At 44.2% G+C, this 27645-nt stretch overlaps 1 protein-coding gene across 1 annotated transcript in view; it reads left to right on the top strand.

Moving 5' to 3' along the window:
• Window positions 1-27645, top strand: part of USP24 (ubiquitin specific peptidase 24) — a 4679666-nt gene that overhangs the window by 586175 nt on the left and 4065846 nt on the right. Inside the window, exon 8 of the mRNA XM_044085508.1 lies at window positions 26816-26878. Within this exon, the coding sequence (XP_043941443.1) occupies window positions 26816-26878 (63 nt within the window). The remainder of the gene's footprint in view (window positions 1-26815; window positions 26879-27645) is intronic.

The following is a 27645-nucleotide window of genomic DNA, read 5'->3' as shown; positions in this document are numbered from 1 at the left end:
ACTATCAATTCTCAGCATTGCCCTTTGGCTTATCTACTGCGCCCAGAGTATTCACAAAATGCCTGGCATCAGTAATCGCCCATTGCAGACTACAGGAATTCAAATTTACCCATACCTAGACGACTGCCTGCTACAAGGGACAACAAAAGCAAGCTGACAACAGATTTACAAAGGGTCATTTACTTGCTGCAAGCACTGGGATACACAGTCAATCTACAAAAGTCAAGGCTGATACCATCCCAAACAAGGACTTTCTTGGGAATTGGACACAGTAAAACAGATGGCATTCCTAACTACAGAAAACAAAAAGAACTTCCTCTTTACTTCTTGGCACTAACAAAACTGAACAAGTTAACAGCAAGAAAAGTACTGCAGGCCTTGGGCTTCATGGCATCATGCATAATCTTGGTTCCATTTGCCAGACTACATATGAGAAAACTACAGTGGTACCTAAAGAATTTATGGTCCCAACACAGACACAGCCTAGAAACAGAAATCCCATTAATTCCATGCTTAAAACAGGAGTTCCTATGGTGGGCTCAGGCATGCCAGTCAAACCCAGGGCTACCCTTTCGCAGATGTCAAGCAAGCCAGACCATCACAACAGACGCTTCAGACCTAGGATGGGGCACACATGCTGGACAAATGCGCAAGGATTGTGGACACAGGATCAACTTCACCTGCACATCAACCTAAAAGAAATGCTGGCAGTAAAACTGGCAATCCAAAAGTTCAGACCATTTCTCAAAGAGGGCCAGTTGATGATAAGGACAGACAACACCACAGTCATGTGGTACATCAACAAACAGGGAGGCACTCATTCATACCTCTATGCAGAATGACTTTGGAGCTGTGGACCCTGGCACTCAGCTACAACATCCAGTTACAGGCAATATTTGTACCGGAAAGGAGAATACTCTAGCAGACATATTAAGCAGAACCACATCGGATGCTCACGAATGGAAGCTGCACCCGACATCTTCAAGACCATCTCAAAGAAATGGGGAATGCCTCAGATAGATCTATTTGCATCACCTACCAATCACCAGCTCAAAAAATTCTGCACAAGGACATTCCACCCACTAACATGGAAAGTGGATTCGCTCTCCTTCAGCTGGAAAGGCCTAACAGCATATGCATTCCCACCTCTTCCCTTGATACACAAGGTATTACTAAAAATCAAGGAAGAACGTCCAAGGATAATCCTGATAGCTCCAAACTGGCCAAGACAACACTGGTACCCACTGCTGAGGAGCATGTCTCGGAACAATATGTGGCCAATACCCCTGATGCCTTTGATGTTAACTCAGAACAACTACAGCATCATGCATCCAAACCTAAAAACGTTGCAAATGACTGCATGGAACATCACATAGCTGCAGCTAATCCAGAACTTTCCCAAAGAGTTAGAGACATTATTCTTGAAGCACGCAGACCTTCAACAAGAAGAAACTATGCTGGAAAATGGAAAAGGTTTGTCATTTGGAGTACTGAAAGAGGAAAAGATGTGTCAAACATAGATATGCCTAACATTCTGGAGTACCTAGCCAAACTTCTTCATTCAGGCCTGTCCTACTCCTCCATCAAGATACATGCATCAGCTATTTCAGCAGAATACAGCTTTGATCCACCTGTTTTTCACCCCTTTGCTCAGGCAGTTCCTCAGAGGAATCAAGAATGTAAAACCTCCAAGGAAACCACCATTACCAGCTTGGGACCTAAACTTTGTGCTAGAAAAATTGACACTATCACCCTTTGAACCAGCAGCAACAGCAGACCTACAACACCTGTCATGGAAAACTGCTTTCCTACTGGCAATTACTTCAGCAAGGAGGGTTTCAGAACTACAGGCCTTAATGGCAGTGCAACCCTTCCTAATCTTCCACCAAGATAGAGTGTCTATGAGAACTAATCCTACATTTATGCCTAAGGTGGTATCCAGAGTGTCTTTAAACCAGGCAATCCACCTACCTACCTTCTTTCCCAACCCACAAAACAGAGGGGAAAGAATATTGCATACCTTGGATGTACATAGACAGCTACGCTACTATTTGGACAGAACTAAAAGTAGCAGAAAGACTGACCAACTTTTTGTAGCCTATGCAACAGGAAGGGAAGGAAAAGCTATTTCCAAACAGACAATCTCCAAATGGATAGGAAATTGCATACGATTCTGTTACTCCTTCCATGGAAAACCAATTCCACAGAACATAAGACCTCATTCTACAAGGGCAACAGCCACTACCACAGCCTTCTTACGAGGAGTGGCAACCAAAGACATTATTGAGGCGGCTACTTGGACCTCCGTGCATACATTTGCCAAGCATTATAATTTGCCTCTATATTCCAGATCCGGAGCAGGGTTTGCCACTGCTGTACTGCAAGGGATCCTAAACACACCATAATCTAGTTTTATCCTCCTCCCTTGTTGGCTATGGTATTCTACCCAGTTGTTATGACTGCAGATGCATCCATGAAGGACATAGTACAGTTTTGTACCTACCATAAATGTAGATGTCGAACTGGATAGCATCTGCAGTCAGGATTACCCTCCTCCTTCCCTCTGTGGTACTCCTAGGGTGTTTACCCTCCTAATAGCTAGCTAGTGGGGAGTCTCTTATGGTGTATTTGTTTGTATATATGTACATACATGCTTACTTTTTGTGTTTACCTTCTATCCTTTGGAAACATTGGCATTTATCCAAATTTTAGCCTTCCATGAGGGCAACTGGCATCTGGGGCAAGAAACACTGAGGAAAATGGCGTCGGCTGATGCCTTTATACCCGAAGACCAACAGAGATGACATCGGGTGAAGTGCGACATCAGCCGAAGCCGGACCCGGACTTTGGAATCCGGCCGACTGAAGGGCTGCCTGACGACAGGACAACCCAGTTGTTATGACTGCAGATGCTATCCAGTTCGGACATCTACATTTATGGTAGGTACAAAACTGTACTTTGTGTACACTTACCATAAATGTAGATGTTGGAGTGTATTCACTGTTGCAGTCCTGGTTTCCCTCCCTCCATCCCCCTTTTCTTGTCTTTCTCCTTACAAGGAACTTTTTGGTATTTACTTTCTACTGGTGGGGTTCTTCCACCATATCCTGGTTCCCACTTGGGGGCTCCTGACAGGGCAAGGAAAAACTGATGTAATGGCGTTGGCTGCCTTACGTTATACTACTGACGACCTGACGTTAGTCCTGAAGCGACAGCAACCGATGCAGAAATACTAAGCCTCTGGTATTCAGGCCGAGAGCTACCCTGGCAGGCATAACCCAAATGTGATGCTTGCAACAGTGAATACACTCTAACATCTACATTTATGGTAAGTGTACACAACTGTACTTTATAGAGCCAGTTCCTCCTTCCCAGGTGGGAAAATGATCTTAAGTAACTTTTTAGTGCCAGAGAAAGAAAATGCTTGCAGACCAAATTGGAGAGCAGTTCTTTCCTAAACCACCTCTTTGGAGTAGTGCCCAAGTTCAAAATGCTGTCACATCACAACCTGTTACCCTTTCTTCCTCCAAGTTTCCTAGTAACTCTAGATTTAAAAGATGCTTTATCCACATGCCTGTTCATTCAGACGTGAGACATTTAATGTTCTGTGTGTCTGAATCACATTATCACTTGTCTGCCTTACCCTTTGGACTATCCGCTGTACTGAGTGTGTTCAAAAAATGTCTAGCTCCAGTTCTTGCTCATTGCAAGCTACAGTGTGTCCACACTTTTTTCCATATTTAGATGACTTGCGTATCTTTGCAGAGTCTTTCCAAGTGTCATCAATGTGACATTTGGGTGAGAGATCTTTGCACAAGCTGTGATCCCAGGAGAACATTCAAGTCTTTTTTTTTTCGAGTCCTTCACACAGGATTGTGTTCCTGGGGTGTTGGCTGAATACCTCAGTTCAGAGTTTTTCTTCTTGTAAAAGTAGATATATCTAGATTTTCCACTCTGCTTTCATTCAAAGCGAGGTGGTACCTCAGGATTTTTCGGTCTCATGGCATCTGTGGTGATTGTCATGATACCCTTGGCGAGACTACACATGAGGAAGATGCACTGGTATCTGAAGTCTCTTTGGTCACGGAAGCAACATCTTTGTCCTTACAAATCCCAGTGTTTGGGTAGGTCAGAGGGGATATAATTTGTTGGAGATGGCGAATAACTTTAAATCCAGGTCTTCCTTTCTCCAGCCGTGTTCCAAAGCAGTCAAGTCACCACATATGCATTGGACTTTGCATGGGGAGCAGTTTTAGGAGAGAGAGAAAAGTGCAAAATATGTGTTAGACTGGCATGCATTTGTAGTCCACCTAAAACAGCTATAATGGAGCTTAAGAAATTTCTGGGAGAAATAATCAGCTTTCAGCAAGGAACATTACATCTGATATTGTTAATCCACATTCATTCCTTACACATGAGTATCGGTCCCGTCCTCAGAACCGAGCCGGCCATTTTCCAAGCTCACGTCCGCTTCAAATTCTCGAGCTAAACTCTTACCCACAGCCCCCCTCTCCCAGTTAACTCAGATTTTGTTTGCTGCATTGCCATTCGGTCATGTCAAGCCAAGTACAGTTTGTTGTATAATAGTTATTTATATTACTTTTCTGTCAGAAAAGTTTCTTTTTCATTGTCTCTTACCCTATCACATCTAGCGACCTTATTTTCTTGAGATTTGCTTCTCTTTTCTCTACCTTTTACTGCGAGGTATTCTCCCCTTACCATTGTTGGTATCTTTCCCTTTTTTTTCATACCTTCGGGTATTTTTTGTACCATTGCTGGTACTCTTTTCTTCTTTCTAATTTTGCTATCATGTCAGATAAAGGTATTCGGGGTTTAAACGGTGATGTTCATTGTGTTACACTCCTGCAGTCATCACACTTTGGTTATCCTGCCGTCAGGCGGTCCCACAGTCGGCCAGAGTTCCAAAGTCTTGGTCTGGCATCGGTTGCTGTCGCTTCTTCCCTGACGTCAGTGCGCCAGGGGTATATAAGAGGCATCCAACGCCATTTTCTTCAGTCTTTCTTGCAGTGCGGTGCCCAAAACAGAAGCCGTTCGCAAGTGCTGGTCGGCCGACTCCTGAGATTTTCAAATCGAATTTCAGACCGAAATCTTCAATAAAGCTAAGTACCCCATTGGGGAACCTTTTCTTACCTCAGTCCGATGTCAGAAAAAGTTAAAAATTGCATTTCTTGTGGGAAGCAAATACGTCATAAGGACTTTCATTCTAATTGTATTCCTTGCCTAGGCCCAGACCACGACGTCACAGGTTGTCGGTTTTGTGCTAGGTTTAATAAACGAACTATTAAACGTCGGTTTGATTTCGCCCGACATTACTTTGGTAGGAAATTTAATTATACCATGCCGTCGGAGCAACCGACGACCGGAATGCATAAAAAACGCAAGGATAAGGACAGGCAGCTGAGACCCAAACCAGACTCCGAGGCCTCTGCTGGACCAGTCGCCGGTTCTCCGGTTTTCAGTGAGGCGCCTAGGCAGCCCCTGACGACCGCTGATGGCTTCAGATTCCCAAGCGGAGATTACTAGGCCTCCACAGCCTTTATCTTTAGGCCCTTCCGACTCCATGGCTGAAGGAGATTCCGGTGCAGTTGAAACGCCTTCAGTTGCAGAAGGTGTCTTCAGACCGACTACACTCACTATTAAATCCTATGCAAAGCTGAAAACTCCTTTAAAAGCAAAAAGGACTGTACAGCAGTCTCCAGTACAAGGCCCCATGCCTAAGAAACAGATGCTTAAGATGGCTGAAGATTTAATTACCCTAATCAGGGGTTCCCATCCCCCTCCTGATAAAAGGCCAAGACAGGAGGAGGATTACGCTTCCTCTGACCAGGTTTCAATTTCCTCAGATTCTTTTGAGGAACAGGAATACTCTTTTCCCCCTTATGAAGATTTTGATGCTGAAGAGTCTATTTCTTCAGCATCTCCCCCAGAAGACTACTCTTTTGGGGAAACTTTACATACCATGAGGGAACATTTCGACTGGGAAGGCCAGGATTACTCTGATTCTAAGAAAAGGCTCCGAGAGTTCCTTTTACTTACCCCAGCACAGACCACTTGCTATCCCACCCGTGTTAGACATTGTGGATGATGTTTATTCAGAATCTAGCCTTAACCCAGACTCTCTACCTCCTGCACCAGCCAAACCAGACAGATACTACAGAGTCCCTGACTCACACAAATTCCTATATAAAAGCCCTGTTGCTGACCCAGAAACCATTTCCCAGGGTCCCAAAGGGGTTAAGGCCTCTATTGCTAAAAATCCTGTATCCTCTGAAAGGGATTCTAGAGCACTAGACAGATGGGGAAAGAAAGTATATACCTCAGCTACTCTAGCTATGAGGGCCTTAAATTGCCAGTTTCACATGCTGAAATATCAGCAATACCTGATGTCTCAATTAAAACAAAAAATGATCACACATATGGAGCAGCCTGATAACAAGGAAATGCAAGATTTGTTGCATGCAGCTGAACAAGTGGGAAAACATACTTTGCAATGCGGATTTGATTCATTGGAGGCTTCCTGTAGAGCAGCAGTGACGGGGTCTGTCATACGTAGGCATGCTTGGTTAAAAGAACAAACTTTACCTGAACATGTTAAAGCAAAGTTATTGGATGCACCTTTACAGCAGGATGTTTTATTTGGTGTAAAAGCAGAAGAGGTTTTAAAGAAAATGGGGATAAAGCAAAATCTATGCAGACGGTCAAGGATTTTTTACAGGTCCAACCCCCTTGTTTCAGCAGAAATTGGACAACCAAAAACTGGTCCTTTCCAGATTCTGACAGACCACAGAGGGGCAAATACAGACGCCCAAGGGGCAGAGGTCAGTCACAAGGCCCTTAAAAGCCTTGACAATGGGGTACCACAACCCAGAAAGGAGGAGAAGTCAGGTCCCAAGCGATCAGAAAACAAACACAATGACTTGCCACTCAGACTGCCAAGCAAATCCCTCTTGGCAGCTCCCTTGGGAGGAAAATTAGCTCTTTTTGCAGACAACTGGCACATCATCACGAAAGACAAATGGGTCCTAAATATTGTTTCACAAGGATACAGATTCCACTTTCACACTTTACCAAGGATAAAAGGAATGGCAAACCTGCCACCAAATCAATGGGCAGAGGCTCAAAAACAAATTACAGCTCTCATGGACATGACAGCCATTCAACAGGTACCTACACGGGAGCAAGGACAAGGATTTTACTCAAGACTGTTTGTAGTCCCCTGAAAAGGACAAAGCCTGGAGACCCATTCTGGACCTCTCAATTCTAAACACTGATCTGCAAGTACCCAAATTCAAGATGCTAACACTACAGCAACTTCTTCCCATGCTGGGCAAGAAGGCTTGGCTAGTAACGTTGGATCTCAAGGAGGCATACCTGCATGTCCCTATCAGACAAAATTGCAGAAGATACCTCCGATTTATTGCAGGTTCAACCAATTACCAATTCTCTGCACTGCCCTTTGGCTTATCTACTGCGCCCAGGGTCTTCACAAAATGCCTGGCACCAGTAATTGCATACTGCAGACAAAGAGGAATTCAAATATATCCATACCTGGACAACTGCCTTATTCAAGCAGAAAGCAAGGACATTCTTTTAAAGCATCTGGCGTTTGTCAAACACCTGTTAAGTTGCCTAGGGTACACAGTAAAGGAAAAGAAATCAAAACTAGTGCCCTCACAAGACATAATATTCCTGGGTGCCAGCTTAAATACAATGGCTCAGATGGCTTATCTCACGCCAGACAAGCAAGGACAACTGACTCAGTACTTCAAAATGATGGCAACAAAGACCCAACTCCCTGCGAGAAAAATTCTGCAGGCTTGGGATTCATGGCATCTTGCATACTACTAATACCATTTGCAAAACTGCATATGAGGAAATTACAATGGTACCTGAAAAGCGTATGGACTCAACACAGCCACAGCTTGGAAACAATAATACCACTCATACCCTGCCTTCAACAGGAGTTTCTATGGTGGGCTCAGGCATGTCACTTCAACAAGGGTCAGCCTTTCACCTTACCCACAGCCAGGAAAACAATAACAACAGATGCATCAGATTACGCCTGGGAAGCGCACATGGCAGGACAGTGCATTCAGGGCAAATGGTCTACAGATCAAAGGCATCTGCATATCAATCAAAAAGAGATGCTAGTTGTACAAAATGCCCTAACAGCTTTCAAGGACCTCCTACATCCAGGACACCTCCTAATAAAGACGGACAACACCACAGTAATGTGGTACATAAACAAGCAAGGGGGCACACATTCCTACCCCTTATGCAGGCAAGCAATGACCTTGTGGAACACAGCACTGACCTACCAAGTTAAACTACAAGCACAATTCCTGCCAGGAAAGAAAAACACATTGGCAGACGATCTAAGCAGAAACATCATGGATCCTCACGAGTGGAAGCTAGATCCACAAGTATTCGCAATGATAACTCAAAAATGGGGGCGCCCAGACATAGATCTGTTTGCCAACCCCCAAAACTACCAACTTCGGAAATTTTGCACAAGGACATACCACCCACTAGCTTGGAAAGTGGACGCCCTCTCATTCAGTTGGAAAACATTAACAGTGTATGCCTTTCCTCCACTGCCTCTTCTAGCAAAGGTGCTGCTGAAAGCCAGATTAGAGAGGCCACAAATGATGCTCTTGCTCCAGAACTGGCCATGCTAACACTGGTATGCAATACTAAGGAACATGGCTCAAGGCCCACCATGGATTTTGCCTCAAATTCCTCACCTGCTCACTCAGCAAAACAATCAGATTCTACACAGCCAGCTCAAGACTTTAAATCTGGCTGCATGGCAAATTACCTAAGTAACCAGTCAACACTTCTCTCTAAAGCTGTTATGGATGTCATTCTGGAGGCCAGGAGGCCCAGCACCAGGAAAGCCTATTCAGACAAATGGAAAAGATTTTGCGCCTGGAACCAGGCTAAAGGCCAAAATCCCCTTGTTCCAAATATTCCTCAGATTCTACAATATTTAACTGAGATGTTGCACAAAGGACTTTCTTTTTCATCTATTAAGATCCACGCCTCAGCTATTTCAGCTCACTACAACACAGATCCTCCTATATTTTCACATCCACTACTAAGGCAGTACCTCAGAGGGGCTAAGAACATAAGACCTCCCTGGAGAGCACCAACACCAACTTGGGATCTCAACTTTGTTCTGGAAAAACTTACACTGCCACCCTTTGAACCAGCTTTTACAGCTGATTTACAGTTTCTATCATGGAAAACTGCCCTGCTGCTAGCAATAACTTCAGCACGAAGAGTCTCAGAGCTACAGGCCCTAATGGCAGTGGAGCCTTTCATCATTTTTCATCAAGACAGAGTCGCTTTACGAACTAACCCTTCCTTTATGCCAAAGGTGGTATCCAGTGTGGCCCTAAACCAAACCATTCATTTGCCCACCTTTTTCCCAAACCCCCAGAACAAAGGAGAAAGGCTCCTACACTCTTGGACATTCACAGGCAATTATGTTACTACTTGGATAAAACTAAGGCTTTCAGAAAATCTGACCAGGTCTTTGTATCCTATGCTGCAGGATCACAAGGAAAAGCCATCTCAAAACAGACCATTTCAAAATGGATAGGACATAGTATCCGTTTCTGCTACACACATCATGGGAAACCTGTACCTGGTAACATTAGGTCCCATTCCACCAGGGCTACAGCTACATCAACAGCCTTTCTCAGAGGGGTACCAACCAAGGATATTTTGGAGGCTGCAACTTGGAGTTCAGTGCACACCTTCACCAAGCACGATCACTTACCTCTGTACTCTAAAACCAGAGCTGGCTTTGCCACTGCAGTTCTGCAGGGCCTACTAGCTTCTCCAAACCCTGTTTAGTTCCACCGGCCATCCTTAGCTTTGGGATTCAACCCAAGTGTGATGACTGCAGCAGTGTAACACGATGAACATAGTACAGTTTTGTACCTACCATAAATGTAGATGTTCGAGTGTTCACACTGCTGCAGCCCAGGTTACCCTCCCTCCATCCCCTCTGACCTAGCTGAACTTTTCTATACCTTTCTATCTTGTACAACCTTTGTGTTGTATTTGCTTGAAATTGAAGGTATTCCTTTTATTTCCTTTACATGTTTAATTAGCAATATGTATTGCCTACCTACTTGTGGGCACCTGACATCTGGGGCAAGAAAAACTGAAGAAAATGGCATTGGATGACTCTGGCACACTGACGTCAGGGAAGAAGTGACAGCAACCGACGCCGGACCAAGACTTTGGAACTCTGGCCGACTGTGGGACCGCCTGATGGCAGGATAAACCAAGTGTGATGACTGCAGCAATGTGAACACTCGAACATCTACATTTATGGTAGGTACAAACCTGTACTTTCTGATTGTGGACACAAACTACCTTCTTCTGATGCACACTCTTTGTGCGTTTATTGTTTGGGGGCATCCCGCTTATCTGTTGACCCGCCCTGTACTATCTGTAAAAACTTTTCAAATAGAACTTTGTTGGAAAGGAAAAATAAGTTGTTGCTGAAGGGACTTCTTAAATCTCCCTTTTCAGAGGCTATTTCTGGGTCGGAGGCCTCACCCCTCCTAGAGCCCATAAGAAAATCTTGGGATGTTCCTACCAAGGCTAAATCTTTGCCTTCATCCCCGGCTGGGGACTCTCGCCAACCAAAACCTAAAAAGGCTAAAGTTTTGGCTCCGGAGCTCACTCAGTCAGCCCCAGTGCTTTCGGTGCTTAGACCTTCGGCACCAAGGCCTTCGGCTCCATTAGTGATCTCGGCTCAGTCTTCTCCTGCAGCCTTCAGTATATCGGAACCGAGGGGCTCCTCGGTTCAGACTATTACCACTGTATCAGCACCGACCGTTCAGTCGGCACAGACATTGACCACATCGGCTCCGACATCTTACTCTGAACCGACGCCTTTATTGTTGACTCCAGTTTTGTCGGTTCCAGCTTTGGTACTGACAACCACTTTGGCACCGATCCCTGTGTCGGTGCAGACGATGACCTCGGCACCGATGACGACTTCGGTGCAGACACCCATAGTCCAGTCTCTCTCGGCACTGTTGTACTCTGTGCGGACTGGTGAGATGGGCACCGAGTTTGCCTCTTCTGTGGACAGGCCTGTTTCTCCCTCAGTCTCCGTGAAGTCCACTATAAGCCTTTCCGAACACGATGTGTTGCGTCTTGTGGATCAGGTGCTCTTGGCCAGAGGTATCCTACCCCCCCAGGAACTATCCTTCCTTGGGAGGTGATCACCCGTCTCAAAAGACCCCTTCTTATTCTCCTCCTTCATTGCCTTTGAAGTCCATGGATATAGCACAGTCTTCCTCTTCCACGGTTCCCTTTATGGATCTCACTAAGGAACCGCAGTTGCCTTCATGGCAGGAAAGTTTTGCTACGACCCAGGATGTCAGTTGTGACACGCATAGTTTGCTGCTCCACAGCCATCCAGGGACTCTGGGTCAGCAGGCTGAGCCACTTAGGGGGAGGGGTGACCCCTGTCCTAGACATTCACTCTTCTTCAGCTGGACCAGCCTTCCAACTGATGGAGAAGGCTTTCGCTGCTGCTGGCGATACTGGACTGTCTATCCCTCCGCCCTCCTCTGGTACACTGGTTTCACAAGTCGCACCGAGCAGACACCGGGTGCAAGGGCCTCAGGACATATTCCCACAGAAAACACATTTTCTGCAGTCTTCCCCAGCTTCTCCCGCTGAGGAAGTCTACCAGAAAAGTTTGTGTAAGAGGAAGCACATGGACTCCACAGAGGAGTCCCTCACTGAAGACACAGATTTTGATGAGGGGGAAGAATCCCCTCAGTCACCCTCTAAGGTATCCTTTGGTGATATCCTCGAAATCCTGAAACAGAGAGGTGACTGGCAGTCCTCTAATCTGACCTCTGAGGAATCTGTGTTCCTGCAGGCCTTTCGCGCCTGGCCCTCTACCTCCTGGGTTACTCCACCTGCCGATGAGCTTGTCCGGCTTATTGTGCAGCATGCTTGGAAGGGTCCTGACACCATAGAAGCTATTCCTTGGAGGCCAGATAAGATTTTGTCCCTTCTTGCTACGGATCCCCACTGGTCAAAAGGTCTTCCTGTGCATGCTTTGGTGGTGGCGGCCGCAAGAAAAAAGGATCTGTCAGAAGAAGAAAGCCAGACTGTCCATCCACCTAACAGAGTCCCGGGCCCTGGACAGGATAGGGAAGCGCACCTTTGCATCAGCGACCTTTACTATCAGGTCCCTGAATTATATGGCACACTTTACCAGGCTTCAAAGGGATCTGATTTCTGAGCTGTCTGAAACCTTGGCTGGTGCAGTGTCTGATGAGGTCTGTGACAAAGTGGCCTCTCAGCTGGCCACCATTGAGTCAATATCTAACTCCTCTATGCGATTGATATCTCGTGCATCAGAAGGAGCAGCTAGAGCAGCGCGTTCAGCTGCGGTCTTGAGACGACACGCCTGGATGTGCTTGAGCAACTTCGTGGAACCCTTTAAGGCTTCCTTTCTTAATGCTCCCATTGAGGCCTCCTAGTTGTTTGGACCCAAAGGTAAAAGCACACTGGCCAGATGTGAACAGGACGGTAAGACCCTTTCTGCCGTAGGTGTCCGTTATTCTTCCCCTCAACGTGCTTTCTCCTGAAACCAAAAGAGTGGGAAGATACGGTTCAAGAAATCTCAGGGTCCTTTCCGTGACGCACACAGTTCACCCCTAGAGACAGAGGGGGAAACTCACAGGGAAGACTCTCCTTTTGGGGCAGAGGGGGTCCACGTAACCAGGGTTCCAGGAATCCTTTCCCTGGCCAATCCTACCAGTGCTTCTGAAGAGCGGCCCAACTCCTTTCCTCTGGAGGTGGTTAGGGGACGTTTCTCCTTGTACCCTTCTGCCTGTCTAACCATCACCACCGATTCTTGGGTACAAAGGATTATAACCAGAGGTTATCATATCCCCTTCGATCTTTGTCCTGTCCTTCAAAAAGCCTTCCCGACGTTCCACCTAGTCAAAGGGAAGAAGCAGCATTAGAGATAGAAAAGCTGCTAAGAAAGAGAGTCATCCAAATGGTCCCTCCAGACCAGATGGGATCCGTATTCTACTCAAGACTATTTTTGGTGCCAAAGAAAACTGGGGACTGGAGACCAATTTTGGATCTCAGTGTATTGAACACGTTTGTGAGAGTACAAAAATTCCGGATGGTGTCAATACAGTCTATCCTCCCGCTTTTGGAAAAAGACGATTGGATGTGCTCGATAGATCTTCAAGATGTGTACTACCACATAAAAGTGGACAGGCCATCAAGAAGATTTCTGCGCTTCCGTGCGGGAGCCAGTCACTACCAGATGTTCATCGTGCATACAGCTGCAGTAATCACAGATGGGTTTTCAGCCGTCAGGCGGTCCCTCGGTCGGCCGAATTCCAAAGTCTTGGTCCGGCATCGGTTGTCGTCACTTACTCTTCTGATGTCAGGAAGGCCAGAGTATATAAGACACAGCCGACGCCATGTTCTTCAGTCTTTTTTGCCTCGCGGTGCCCGAAGCAGAAGCAGTTCGCAAGTGCCGGTCGGCCAGCTCCTGAATTACGAAAATATTTGGAACCAAGTCTTCATTAAAGCTAAGTACCCGTTGAAACTTTTCTTGCCTCAGACCGATGTCAGAAAAAGTTGATAATTGTATTTCTTGTGGGAAGCAAATACCGCAAAAGGATTTCCATTCCCTGTGCATACCTTGTTTGGGTCCAGACCACGACGTCTCGGGCTGTCGCTGGCGCTACTTTCAATAAACGATATCAAGCGTCGGGAGTTCGCCAACACTATTTTGGAAAAGCTTTTGACTATAAAATGTCGCCGGACACTCCGACTACCTTTTATCCAAAACGCAAGGAAAAGGACCGACATGCGAGGCCGCGGTCTCCGCCGACACCACGCCGAAACAGGCTACACGTGGTCCGGTTCTCAGCGACGCCTTTGCAGTCCCTGACTACCGACACTCCTTTGGCAGTGTCTTCTGTACCTGAGACCGCTGGGTCCTCGGCCCTTTCCCAGACTACAACGAAGCCCGGCTTATGTCGAGCCTACTGATGTGGACAGGTCCACCTCCACCCATTGTGTATTTAGGCCTTCATCTTCTTTTTCTATTAAGGCCTTTACTAAATCCAAAGCAGCCAGGCATCACACTAGGCCTGCTACACAAGGCCCATCTCCTGGACCCATGCCTAAGAAACAGATGCTTAAAATGGCTGAGGATCTAATAACTCTTATCAGAGGTTCTCAGCCCCCTCCTGACAAGAGACCCAGAGTGGAGGAAGAATCCCCCTCTTCTGATCAGGGATCCATTTTATCAGAACATTCTGATGCAGAGGAACGGATGCAGAACAGTCCATTCCTTCTGTATCCCCCCCTGAGGATTTTTCCTTTGCGGAAACCTTGCACACCTTGAGGGAACACTTCCATTGGGAAGGCCAAGACTTTTCAGATTCTAAGAAAAGACTTAGGGAATTTCTTTGGTTACCTCAGCACAGACCTCTGGCTATACCCCCTGTTTTGGAGGTACTGGATGATGTCTACTCGGAGGCTTGTCTTAACCCGGATTCTCTGCCTCCTGCACCAGTAAAGCCTGATAGATATTACAGAGTACCCAGTTCTCACCAATTTCTCTACAAAGGCCATAATGCTGACCCTGAAACCATTTCACAAGGCCCTAAGGGATTAAAGGCCTCCACGGCCAAGAATCCACTTCCTGCAGCAAGGGAATCTAGATCTCTAGAAAGGTGGGGTAAGAAGGTATATACCTCGGCCACCCTAGCCATGAGGGCCTTAAACTGCCAGTTTCATATGATTAAATATCAACAGTTCCTGTTATCACAATTAAAAAACAAAATGTCTCAACCTGAACAACCAGATTTAAAAGAGTTACAGGATATGATGCATAGTGCGGAGCAAGTGGGTAAACACACCTTACAATGTGGCTATGATGCCCTAGAGGCCTCCAGTAGAGCGGCTGCTACAGGATCAGTCATTCAGACATGCCTGGCTTAGGGAACAAAATTTGCCTGATCATGTGAAAGCTAAACTTCTTGATGCTCCTTTACAAAAGGATGTACTTTTTGGTTCTAATGCTGAGGATATACTACGAAAATGGAAGAAAAGCCAAATCTATGCAAACTGTTAAAGCTTTCTTACAGGTCCAGCCACCACGCTTTTAGCAGGAACTGGCCTTCAAAAACTGGTCCTTTCCAGCCACTGACAAGCCCCAAAGAGGTAGATACAGGCGCAAGGGGCAGAGGGCAATCACAAGGATCATATAGAGGCAGACAATGGCAATCTCCAGCACCAAGAGGTGGTGAAGACAGTGCACAACAATACAGGAAGCAAACCCAATGACTCCCTCATTTCCATGCCAAGCAAGTCTCAGCTGGCAGCACCTTTGGGAGGAAAACTAGCATTATTTGCAAGCAATTGGCATATTGTCACAACAGACAAATGGATACTGGATATTATAAACAGAGGCTACAAATTTCAGTTTCACACTCTTCCAAAAATGAGAGGCATGCCAAACCTGCCACAAAATCAAAGGGCAGAGGCACAACTGCAAATTTCAAAGCTCCTAAACATGAGAGCTATACAAAAGGTACCTACGCACCAACAAGGTCAAGGTTTTTATTCAAGACTCTTTCTGGTACCAAGAAAGGAACCGACTGGAGACCCATTCTGGACTTATCCATCCTAAACACATTTCTACTCGTACCAAAATTCAAGATGCTCACATTACAGCAACTTCTTCCCATGCTGGGCAAGGAGTTTTGGCTGGTAACATTGGACCTCAAGGAGGCATACCTGCATGTCCCAATCAGACAAAGCTGCAGAAGATACCTCAGATTTCTTGCAGGTTCAATCCACTATCAATTCTCTGCATTGCCCTTTGGCTTATCTACTGCGCCCAGAGTATTCACAAAGTGCCTGGCATCAGTGATTGCCTATTGCAGACTTCAAGGGATACATATTTACCCTTATCTGGACGACTGCCTGATCCAAGCGGACAGCAAACACATACTACTGGAGCATCTGGCATATGTGACACGGTTACTGCTTTCTCTGGGATACACCATCAACAAGGAGAAATCAAGGCTAACACCATCTCAGAAAATAACCTTCCTGGGTGCCCGCTTGGGCACAAACACCCAGATGGCATATCTTACGCCAGAAAAACAAGGGCAACTATCTCAGTACTTCAAAACACTAGCAAAAAGTACCAGGCTTACTGCAAGGAAAATCCTGCAGGCTCTGGGATTCATGGCATCTTGCATTCTTCTAATCCCATGTGCAAAGCTGCATATGAGGAAACCTCAATGGTACCTAAAAAATCTATGGTCTCAACACAGTCACAGTTTGGAAGCAATTATACCAATAATTCCATGTCTGCAAAAGGAATTTCTATGGTGGGCACAAGCATGTCAAGTAAACACAGGCCTTCCATTCTGCAAGCCTCAAGCAAAACAAGTCATAACCACAGACGCCTCAGATTACGCCTGGGGGGGGGGGACATGAAGGACAGGTGCATTCAGGGCAGATGGTCCCAAAAGGAAAAGCACCTTCACATCAATCAAAAAGAAATGCTAGCAGTGATAAATGCAATTACAGATTTCAAGGACTTCCTGCATCCAGGACAATTACTGATAAGAACAGACAACACCACAGTAATGTGGTACATAAACAAACAAGGAGGAACACATTCATACCCCTTGTGCAGACTAGCCATGACTCTTTGGAACTTGGCTCTGGAAAGACAAATCGAACTTCAAGCACAGTACTTGCCAGGACTGGAAAACACACTGGCAGACACTCTAAGCAGGAATATGACAGATCCATACGGATGGAAGTTACATCCTCAGGTGTTTACGGAGATAATACAAGCGTGGGGGAGGCCAGACATAGATCTTTTTGCCTCCCACTTAACCATCAATTGCAAAAGTTTTGTTCAAGGACCTTCCATCCAAAGGCCTGGAAAGTGGACGCCCTTTCATTCAGTTGGACAGCATGGACAGTTTATGCATTCCCACCTCTGCCTCTTCTGCCCAAGGTGCTTTTGAAAGCAAGAACAGACAAACCAAGGATGATACTGATTGCTCCAGATTGGCCAAGGCAACACTGGTATCCACTCCTGAGGAGCCTAACACATACTCCTCCCTGGTCCCTGCCTCTAACACCTCTTCTGCTGACTCAGAACAGCTACAAAACCCTTCACAGTCAGCTGAAAACACTCAACCTCGCTGCATGGAAAATTCCTTAACACCACAACAGACCCTACTCTCCAAGGAGGTGCAGGATGTCATTTTGGAGGCCAGAAGACCATCTACTAGAAAAGCTTACTCCATGAAATGGAAGCGGTTTTGCTGTTGGAATGAGAAAAGAGGCCAGGACCCTAGAAAATTGAACTTGCCTCAGGTTTTACAGTACCTAGAACTGCTGAACAGTGGACTTGCATTTTCTTCCATTAAAATACATGCCTCAGCCATTTCTGCAGAATTCAACACGGATCCTCCTTTATTCTCTCACCCACTCTTACGGCAGTTCCTCAGAGGGGCTAAGAATATAAGACCTCTAAGGAAGCAACCAATACCAGCCTGGGACCTTAATTACATACTAGAAAAATTAACATTGCCTCCCTTTGAACCTGCTGCCTCAACAGATCTGCAATATTTGTCCTGGAAAACAGCTTTCCTTCTGGCCATCACTTCAGCTCAGAGGGTTTCTGAACTACAGGCCCTCATGGCGGTGCAGCCCTTCCTCATCTTCCATCAGGATAGGGTTTCCTTACTAATCCATCTTTTATGCCAAAAGTGGTATCCAGGGTAGCCTTAAACCAAGCCATACACCTACCTACTTTTTATCCTAACCCTCAAAACAAAGGGGAAAGGCTGCTTCACTCTTTAGACATCCATAGGCAGCTACGTTACTATTTGGACAGAACAAAGTCCTTCAGGAAATCAGAACAACTTTTTGTGTCCTATGTCAGAGGGGGCTCAAGGGAAACCAGTTTCCAAACAGACCATTTCCAAGTGGATTGGCCACTGCATACGATTTTGTTACTCCTATCATGGGAAATCTGTCCCTACTGGTATCAGATCTCACTCCACCAGGGCCACAGCCACCTCTACAGCCTTCCTCAGAGGTGTGCCTACTAAGGATATTTTGGAGGCAGCCACTTGGAGTTCTGTGCATACCTTCACAAAACACTACCACCTGCCCTTATATTCCAGAACAAGAGCAGGCTTTGCCACTGCTGTTTTGCAGGGCATTCTGGCTCAACCCAGTTCCTCATAGTACCTACCACCCTATGCATAGCTTTGGGACTCTACCCATCTGTGATTACTGCAGCTGTATGCACGATGAACATAGTACAGTTTTGTACCTACCATAAATGTAGATGTTCGAGTGCTAATACAGCTGCAGTACAGGTTTCCATCCCTCCTTCCCCACTTGGTAAAGGCATGGGGCCTAACAACCTCTTCATACCACTTGACTGGGTTATCCTGCTATGTTTTATTTGCTTACTTACACTGTTTTTGCATCACATTGCATTGCATGCATATGTAGATAGGCTTTATTTATGTATTGCCTTCCTTTTGGGGGCACCTGACATCTGGGGCAAGAAAGACTGAAGAACATGGCGTCGGCTGTGTCTTATATACTCTGGCCTTCCTGACGTCAGAAGAGTGGCAGCGACAACCGACGCCGGACCAAGACTTTGGAATTCGGCCGACCGAGGGACCGCCTGACGGCTGAAAACCCATTACTGCAGCTGTATTAGCACTCGAACATCTACATTTATGGTAGGTACAAAACTGTACTTTCAGAGTACTGCCCTTCGGACTCTCTACAGCCCCCAGAGTGTTCACAAAGTGCATGGCAGTTGTCACAGCTCACTTGCGACTTCAAGGATTCCAGGTGTTTCCATACCTAGACGACTGGCTCATTTCCACCCCCACCAGACATCTACTGGAAGAAGCCCTGGCATACTCTCGTCTCGCTGCCCAAAGGCTAGGCATAACCATAAACTGGCAAAAATCCAATCTCACCCCATCTCATTTCTAAGAATTCATAGGGGTTATCTTGGACACAAAGAACTGCAGAGCTGCCATTCCAGAGCACAGAATTTTAAGGATAAAGCAACAACTGATTCCAATCCTTTCAAGGGAGAAATCCATGGCTCACTCGGTTCTACAGCTGTTGGGTTCCATGGCAGCCTCCATCACCACTGTCCCCCTTGTCAGGTTTCACATGAGGCTTCTAGAATGGCTTCTGCTCACCCAATGGTATCCCTTTCTGCATCCTCTTTCAGCCATGTTTCTAGTAACCCACAGGTGCAAACAGGATTTAAATTGGTGGATGTCACACAATCTGTCACACTGGTCTCACCCTCTTTCCCCCCAGCAACCCAAGGCCACAGTGACCACGGACGCCTCCCTGATGAGATGGGGAGGCTATATCAGGGACAGACAGTCCAAGGCACTTGGTCCGAACTGGAGGCCCATCTGCATATAAATGTTCTAAAGCTGAGGGCGGTGCTTCTGGCATTGCAAGCATTCCATCCCCTGCTGCCGTCTGGGACAATTGCAATTCAATCAGACAACATGGCGGTGGTCTGGTACATTCACAAGCAAGGTGGAACCAAATCTTACCTCCTTTGTCAAGAGGCCATGAGGATATGGCAATGGGCAATGGCTGTCAACTGTTTTCTTCTAGCAACACATATTCTCGGGAGTTCCAACGCGATAGCTGACAGACTCAGCAGGTGCATTCTTCAACCTCGCAAGTGGTCCCTGAATCCCTTGATAGCGGCAGAGATCTTCCACCGCTGGGGCCGTCCTTGCTGCGACCTCTTTGCATCCCTGACCAACTACTTTGCCCTGATTTCCCCCTCCGGGACAGTCACCCAGGGACGATCTAGTCCACTATTGGCTCTCTGGTCTTCTTTACACATTCCCATCCTTTCCCCTCATTCCCCAGTTTCTGAAGAAAGCCCATCGGTTGAAGAGCAAGGTGATCCTCCTAGCTCCATATTGGCCTCAACAGATTTGGTTCCCCTTCCTTTGGCCTCACCTACTAGATCGACCATGGATTCTCCATCCAACCCCGGAGTTGATCTCACATCCACAGAACCTGATTCATCCCAACTTGAACAGCCTGAAGCTCACAGCTTGGCTACTCCAATTCCCTTGATTGCCAGGCAGAATGATCTTTCTTTACCAGTGCGTGACATTCTCATTGCATCTCATAAGACTTCCACTAGAATTACTTATTTGAGCAAGTGGAAAAGATTTACCTGTTGGCTGAAAGATAAACAAGAAGCTCCCTTCTCAGCACCAGTGTCAATAATACTGGACTATCTGGCTGACGTTTTCCAATCGTGTCTGTTGGCCTCTACCATTCGACTTCATTTGGCTGCAATTTCTAATTTTCATGAGGGTGTCCAAGATTCCTCTTTTATGTCCCACAAATTGTACAAGACCTTCATAAAAGGTGTGAATCATCTGAAGCCACCTTTTAGAGAACCTATTCAACCATCGGATTTATCATTAGTTCTACAGCCTCCTCTTGCGACCTCTAGCATTTGTCATGGAAAACCTTGTTTTTGGTCGCCATTACTTCTGCCAGACATATTTCTGAGCTTCAAGCTTTATGTAACAAGAGTCCATACTTGATTTTTCATAGAGAGAGAGTCTCTGAGAACTAATCCATCATTTCTGCCAAAAGTGATCTCTGAAATGTCCATTAACCAAACCATTGAATTGCCAATTTTCCTTCCCAATCATTCAAACAGAGGAGAATATTGCCTACATACCCTAGATATCCACAGGCAAATCCATTTTTACTTAAACAGGACTAGGTCCTTTCGTAAATCTGACCAGCTATTTTTGGCCTTTTCTGGACCTAGATTAGGATCTGCTGTTGCTAAGGTCACATTAGCTAGATGGTTGAAGGACTGTGTGACCTTCATTTATACACAACGTAATATCTCGTTGCCTACTACCATGAAAGCTCATTCAACAAGTTCGGTGTGACATCTCCTGCTGCCTTCCATGCCAGAGCTTCTTTACATGACATCTGTGCTGCTGCAACTTGGGCTACGCCTCATACCTTCATCAGTCATTACAAATTGGATTTGTCCTCCAGGGGAAGAGCATCTTTCGGTTCTATGGTGCTCAGGAGTGTCCTTCCATGAGAGCCTCCCAGGAATAGAGGTAGCTGGGGACTCTGTCCCATGTGTAAGGAATGAACGAGGATTAACAATATCAGATAAAGAAGTTATGTCTTACCATAACGTTCCATCTGTATTGTTGAGCCTCGTTCAGTCATTATGACCCTCCCTCCTTCCCCCTCCTGTGGTTTCTAGTGGATCTCACCATCCGGTTCTCTTATGTTATTTGACCAGAGGTATTCTCTACCTTCTTTGACTTGCAAACTCAATCTGAGGTAACGGGGAGATTGTGGGTAAGAGTTTAGCTCGAGAGGTTGAAGCTGACGCGAGCTTGGAAAATGGCCGGCTCGGTTCCGAGGTCAGAACCGATACCCATGCGTATTGACTGAACGAAGATCAACAATACAGATGGAACATTATGGTAAGACATAACTTCTTTTTGTTGGTGGAGACTGGAATTTGATTTGCAACAATAAAGATGTGTCGGGGGGGGCCCAGATGGGAGAATCTAACAAAGGGTGGTAGATTTTTAAGAAATTTATGAACATATTTTTCATGGAAAATTTTAACTCGATACTAGGAGTTCAGAATGAATTTACATACAATTCCCCAAGAAACAAAAACTGGGCTAGGCTAGACAGAGTTTATATTTCACAGAACTTGTGCATTTAATTGAAGGTCTTAATGTGCACCCAATAACCATTTCAGATCATGCACCAATAACTAAAATAAAAGCACAGGGTAATGAAATAAAAATGAGACACTGGCACTTTTCTACCTATATGTTGAAAAGAGAAGACTTTAAGGAATGGGTAGTGGAAATTATTCAGGAGCTATTAGCGAAGATAGAAATTTCTTTTGAAAATATAGCAAGGGAGTGGGATAAAATTGAAGTTGAGTTTAAAAACAGGTGGAAATAAAAGAAAAGGAGATATGGTTAAAGAAGTAACCGCAATTATTTAGAGGGACAGGCAAATGTTAAACTGTTGCAAAATAGGGGGAATCTCACAGAACATGAAGAGCAACTGAAGAATGCTAAACAGAAAATAAGGGATTACCACGATAGTATGCATGAGTGTATTTTTTGTGATCTTGAATTATTATTATCAAAAAACTTTTAGCAGAATGACTCAGGCAAAAGAAAGTAGAAAGGGCTGTTGCCAAGGTTAGGGAGCCTCTAACAAGGAATGTAACGAGATCTGTAGAAGTATTAGAAATATTTTGTAAATTCTATGAAAATCTGTGTAAAGCAGAGAAATATGGAAGTCAAGAAAATGTACAAATTGAAATGTTTATGGAAGAAGTGCATATGCTAAGGTTAGAGGTGGACTAGGCTCAATCACAGCTAGGATAGATGAGATAAAAATGGTGATGTATAACCCATCTACAGGAAGGTTCCCCAGGAAGAGATGTAGAAGTTTGGAAACTAGGAGAGTAAAAACTAATGAAGATCTGGAAGGCTTTGTTTAACTGTATTTTAAGTGGAGGAGAAGTAACAACATCCTGAAAGCAGTGGTAACTGTAATACCTAAAGTGGGTAAAGATCCATCAAACCCAGCTTTCATACAGGCTGATTTCAATACTAAACCATAATTATAAAGTATTTGTCTATAATGGCTAAAAGACTGGCAAACATGATGCCAAAATTGATAGATATGGATCAGTTGTGAAGGGGAGACAAACATTTCACAACATTGACAGAACATTGATCATCCAGAGGGAAGCATAATGTAAGAAAATGCCACTGTTGTTGGTGGGTCTTGATGCAGAGATAGCATTTGACAGAATAAGTGGGGACTTTGAGCAGGGCAGTGGACGCTTTTGCATTAATTGTAAGGCTGATTAGAAGGATATATGAGGGATCAGAGGTACAAATTAAAAGTGGGTGGGTTCCTCTCATAATTTCTGCTTGACCAGAGGAGCCAGGCAGTGGTGCCCTATTTCCCCTTTATTTGCATTATATTTAGAATCATTGGCAAAGAAAACAAGGGACTCAGAAATTCAAGGACAGAATTTGTATGTTTGACAAGAAAAGCTGGCAGTATTTGCAGATATTATTTTATACCTGATAAAACCCGAAAAGGACGTTACAGTGTTGTGGAACATTTTGAGACGGTGTCCGATCTTTTTGGGATGTGAAGTTATTAAAGCTAAAACAAAAGCAATAACAGTAAATTATGTACCCACAGACACATTGGTTCAGAAATATCCATATTTATCAGGACATAACATGAGTATTTAGCAGTATGGATTAAAATGATTCTGGTGTGGCAGCTAAGGATATGTGGTAAGAGATTAAACAGAAGATTATACATAAACTGAGAAATTGGAGGTGCTGTTATGTGGATAAGGATAGTAAGATACAAGCAGTTAAAATGCTTTTTAGCCCCTTAAATCTTGTACACAGGTCAGGCATATTTTTTATCAACCCGAGGAGAAGTTGTGGATAGCAAGTAATAAAGAGCTGAAGGATTTTATCTGGGAGGGGAAGATGGCAAGAGACAAGTGGGATAAGTTGATTTTTCTATTATAACAAGGAAGATTGGAATTACTCAATATGAAGGGGTATTTCAGAGCTGCACAGTTAAGGCTCCTATATATAGCAGAATGCTATAATTCAAAGTGGAAAAGGATGAAACTGGGCTCAAGAAAGGAGAGACTGGGATTTTGGATGCAGATCTTTGAGGAGAATAACATTAATCATGCAGAATATAATAAGGTAGCAGATTGTACTCTTAAGAACTAAGCCACCACAGGAATAGAGCAAGAAGAGTCTTCTGATAGGGATGACTGCAATTAGGGATACAAACAATATGCAAGAGCGGGCTGGAATTTATTGGAGAAAACTGGCAAAGAACCAAGGCATTGGGTGCAAATAATTAGAGAAGGAAAAGTAATAGAATGGGAAGATGCCAAGAATTTATTTGGACTGCAGGCTAGAAATAGCTTTCCCCATCAAGGATTGCTATCAGAGTGTAGGCAAAGAGAAAGAAATGTGGGGGGGGGGGTCCTAAACTAAAGACCAGTACTGGTAAAGTTTTTAGTAGAATCTAGAACAGCAGCTATCAAAAAAGAATAATTAGTAGTGTATAAAATATTGCATGATAACTATAAGAATCATTCAGAGGAGGCCAGAAAGGATTGGGAAAACAGAATGGATAAGCAATTTGCAAAGAAATGGGGGGGGTATATGTTTGTCTCCCAAAATATGCAACAAAATCTAAAAGATGTAGGATTTCTGCTTGGAATTGTTTACATTGATATTTTTGTACCCCAAGTAGACTCCAGAGAATTTTTCCTCAGGTAGACAACAAATGTTGGAGGTGTGATGGGGAAGAAAGAGGTAATTGGCAACATTTTCTGGGAGAGTAATGAGTTGGCAGTATTTAAAGATTCCCTGCAGACTACTCTAACAGATACTGGATGAGCAAATTGGTGTAACCAGGGAAATAATTTTTCTGAACTGTGATCCAGAATCAGAATTGCCTAGACATAGTAAGGCCTTGCTGAGTCTAATTATTGTGGCTGCCAAAAAGCAATTACTAGAAAGTGGAAATCGGTCTAAACCAACTGTAGTGAATGTAGTAATAGAGGTAAAACAGCTAGAACTGGGATCTTTAGAAAAGGGTAGGAGCAAATTACATAGGAAACATGGAAATTGCGGGAGCAATACATGCAAGGGAGAAATGAGGTTTAAAAGAAGGCGGGCTTTGAATGAGCTATGTAATGTGTGGCTGACAATGATTGGGTAGATTACAAGTGATGTAGAATGTTTGCATCTATAATTCTGTCAGTGTGGTTTGTGATGTAAAATGCTTGCAACTAAGATTGTCAATATGGTTTGTTTTCATTTATATAAACGTATGATTGCCTATCATAAGTGATGATTTAATAAAGATGTTGCTTATTTAAAAAAAAAAGTGCAAGATATGTGGGACCCTGACAGGCACATAAATAAGAGAGATGCCCACTGTGATCACTACACTCAACTTTGAATTATCTTTGGTCCCAGGACCTCTTCAAATTGTTACAGACAATACCACAGTCCTGTGATCATTAAGCAAGGGGAAGCCAGGTTGTATGCCCTTTGAGATTAGCAGTGTTAGTTTGTGATACAGCTTCACAGCACAATCTCACTCTACAGGCATCCTACATTCAGTTAGAGCAAAACTGTGTGGCAGACAAGCTGAGCAGGACATGTGCTGACCCTCACAAATGGAAATTAGATCAGGGGGTCTTCTAAGATTTGTTCCATCAGTGGAGAGTTCTATTTGCCTCCTCTCTGAACAGTCATCTGGCAAGATTCTGCTCCAGGACTCTATACAAGAAGGCCTGGAAGACTGATGCCTTTTCTTTTCATTGGACAGGAATATTCCTGTGTGCCTTTCCTCTTGATATCCAGGGTACTTTTGAAGATTCAGGAGGAATCCCCGCCGATCACTGTGGTGACTCCCTCCTGGCCCAGGCAACAGTGGTTCTCCCTTCTTTTGGAAATGACCAGGGGCAATTACCATGAACTTCCTCACAGACTGGATATACTCGCACAAGATCAGGGGTTTTGAATTGATACACCCCCAAACTCAGTCAACTTCAATCCACTGCCTGGGTGATAGGGTCATAATTCCCTTTAGGCACTTATTTACTGAGGATCTGAAGCAAGTGCTAATGGACGAAAGCCTGCTACTCAAGTCGTATATTAGCAAATGGAAAAGGATTTCTAGTGGGTGACAACAACATAACCAGCAAATATTCAAAGTTAGTTCTCTGGCTTTACAATATCTGTGTGTTACTATCTTTCTTCTTTCATCAAAATTAATTTATCAGGTATTTCATCATGTCTGCCCATGGATCCTTCTCTTTCAATGCATTCTCATGTTAAAATGTTTTTGAATGGGGTTTTGCATAAGAGGTGTCATAGAAAACCAGTGATCCCTTCTTGGGATTTAAATATTGTGGTAGAGAAGGTAACCCTGGCTCCATTTCAGCCAGCTTACCTGTCTGACTTAGGTTCTTAGTGTGGAAGACAGTTATACTGACTGTTCTGACGTCTACAAAAGGGTAACGGAGTTGCAAGCTCTTATAATTAGTCAACCCTACCTCATTTTCAGCATGGTCTGGCTTTCTTTGAGAATTAAACCAACTTTTATGCCTAAAATGGTATGAGTTTACTTTCAACAATGCTATCTATCTTCCCATTTCAGTTTTCTTTCCTGAATTTAAAATTAGGAAGAAAAGAAGTTCCTCCTCCACATACCCAGATTAATTATAATCTACTCTGAAACCATCACATATTTATAAAACTTCTACTGACAACATTGATGAAAAAGATCACAGCTTCAGTCGTCCTATTTTTGGTAAGACAAACCTTCAGTAGCTCCTTTGTTACGCGATTATGACTGACTGTAGTGTGTTATTTACTATGCTTATAGCTGTCTGTAAAACATTTCAGTAAATAGCACATCAGCTGGAATTTACTGGAATTATTTGAGCTGATATTTAAATAATAAACCCAAAAAGTTTTAACAGAAGTTTTTCTTAAGTATTCTCAGTATATGGTTGTAAATTGAACATTTTAATTCATATTAATATTTGGCTTTTTTTTTTCAGGCAATATCTGCACTAGTTCAGCCACTTGGAGTTTGTGCGGAGTATCTCAACTCAGTGGTACAGGTGAGGCTTCAGCATGTTGTGCCTTTTTTAAACTTGTGACTTAAGTATACTGTTTAACAGAAGTAATGTGTTCACAGCCCTGAATATTCTTGTTTGTAGACTGGTTATGTAGCTGTTGGAGGAATCTTTGGCAGCAGCATTCATTCTGTATGTTAAAGTATGAAAAATTAACCAGTAAAGCAAATACTAAAATGCAGGAAAGGACTAATCAAATGGTGATGCACTCTCTTAGCTATGCAACTGCTCCTCACTGATGACAAAATAAAGCATTTGATGAAGCAGTAAAAAAAAAAAAAAAAAAAAAAAAAAAAACACAACACTGCTCTCGAAGATAGTTTTGTTTGGTCATTGTGTGAGAAGGAATACAGGATATCTCTTCCTGTATGCAGTCTGTTGGGTGTTTGCCATTGCTGTTATCTGTGTAGTGTTATGCTATGCTACGTTTTGTTTCCTGTAATGAAGAACTGCAACCCTTTAATCCCCAAAGCACATCACGTCTTTGTATTGGCATGCAAAGGTTGATATTGGTGGTACTAAACCTCTAAGACAGAATGTAGCATAACTAACATTACTATGTGTTAAAGTACACTTGTGTGCTTGTGCTGGAGTAGTATTCCAAACACAAATTTGCAGAGCTTTGTTATGCATGCCCTCTAATTGCCCACTGTCTTCTATATTGTGAAGATGGTACCCCACTATATTGTTCTTCGTGTTTCACTGTTGCTGTCCTCACATTTGGGTTATCTGCTTGCAGTAGCCCTCAGTCC

The sequence above is a fragment of the Protopterus annectens genome, chromosome 10.part0 (genome assembly GCF_019279795.1).
Source record: "Protopterus annectens isolate FY-2018-M chromosome 10.part0, PAN1.0, whole genome shotgun sequence".
In the NCBI taxonomy this organism is placed as follows: Eukaryota; Metazoa; Chordata; order Ceratodontiformes; family Protopteridae; genus Protopterus; species Protopterus annectens.
The sequence above is the reverse complement of the archived record's forward strand: the minus strand, read 5'-3'. Positions and strand labels throughout refer to the sequence as shown.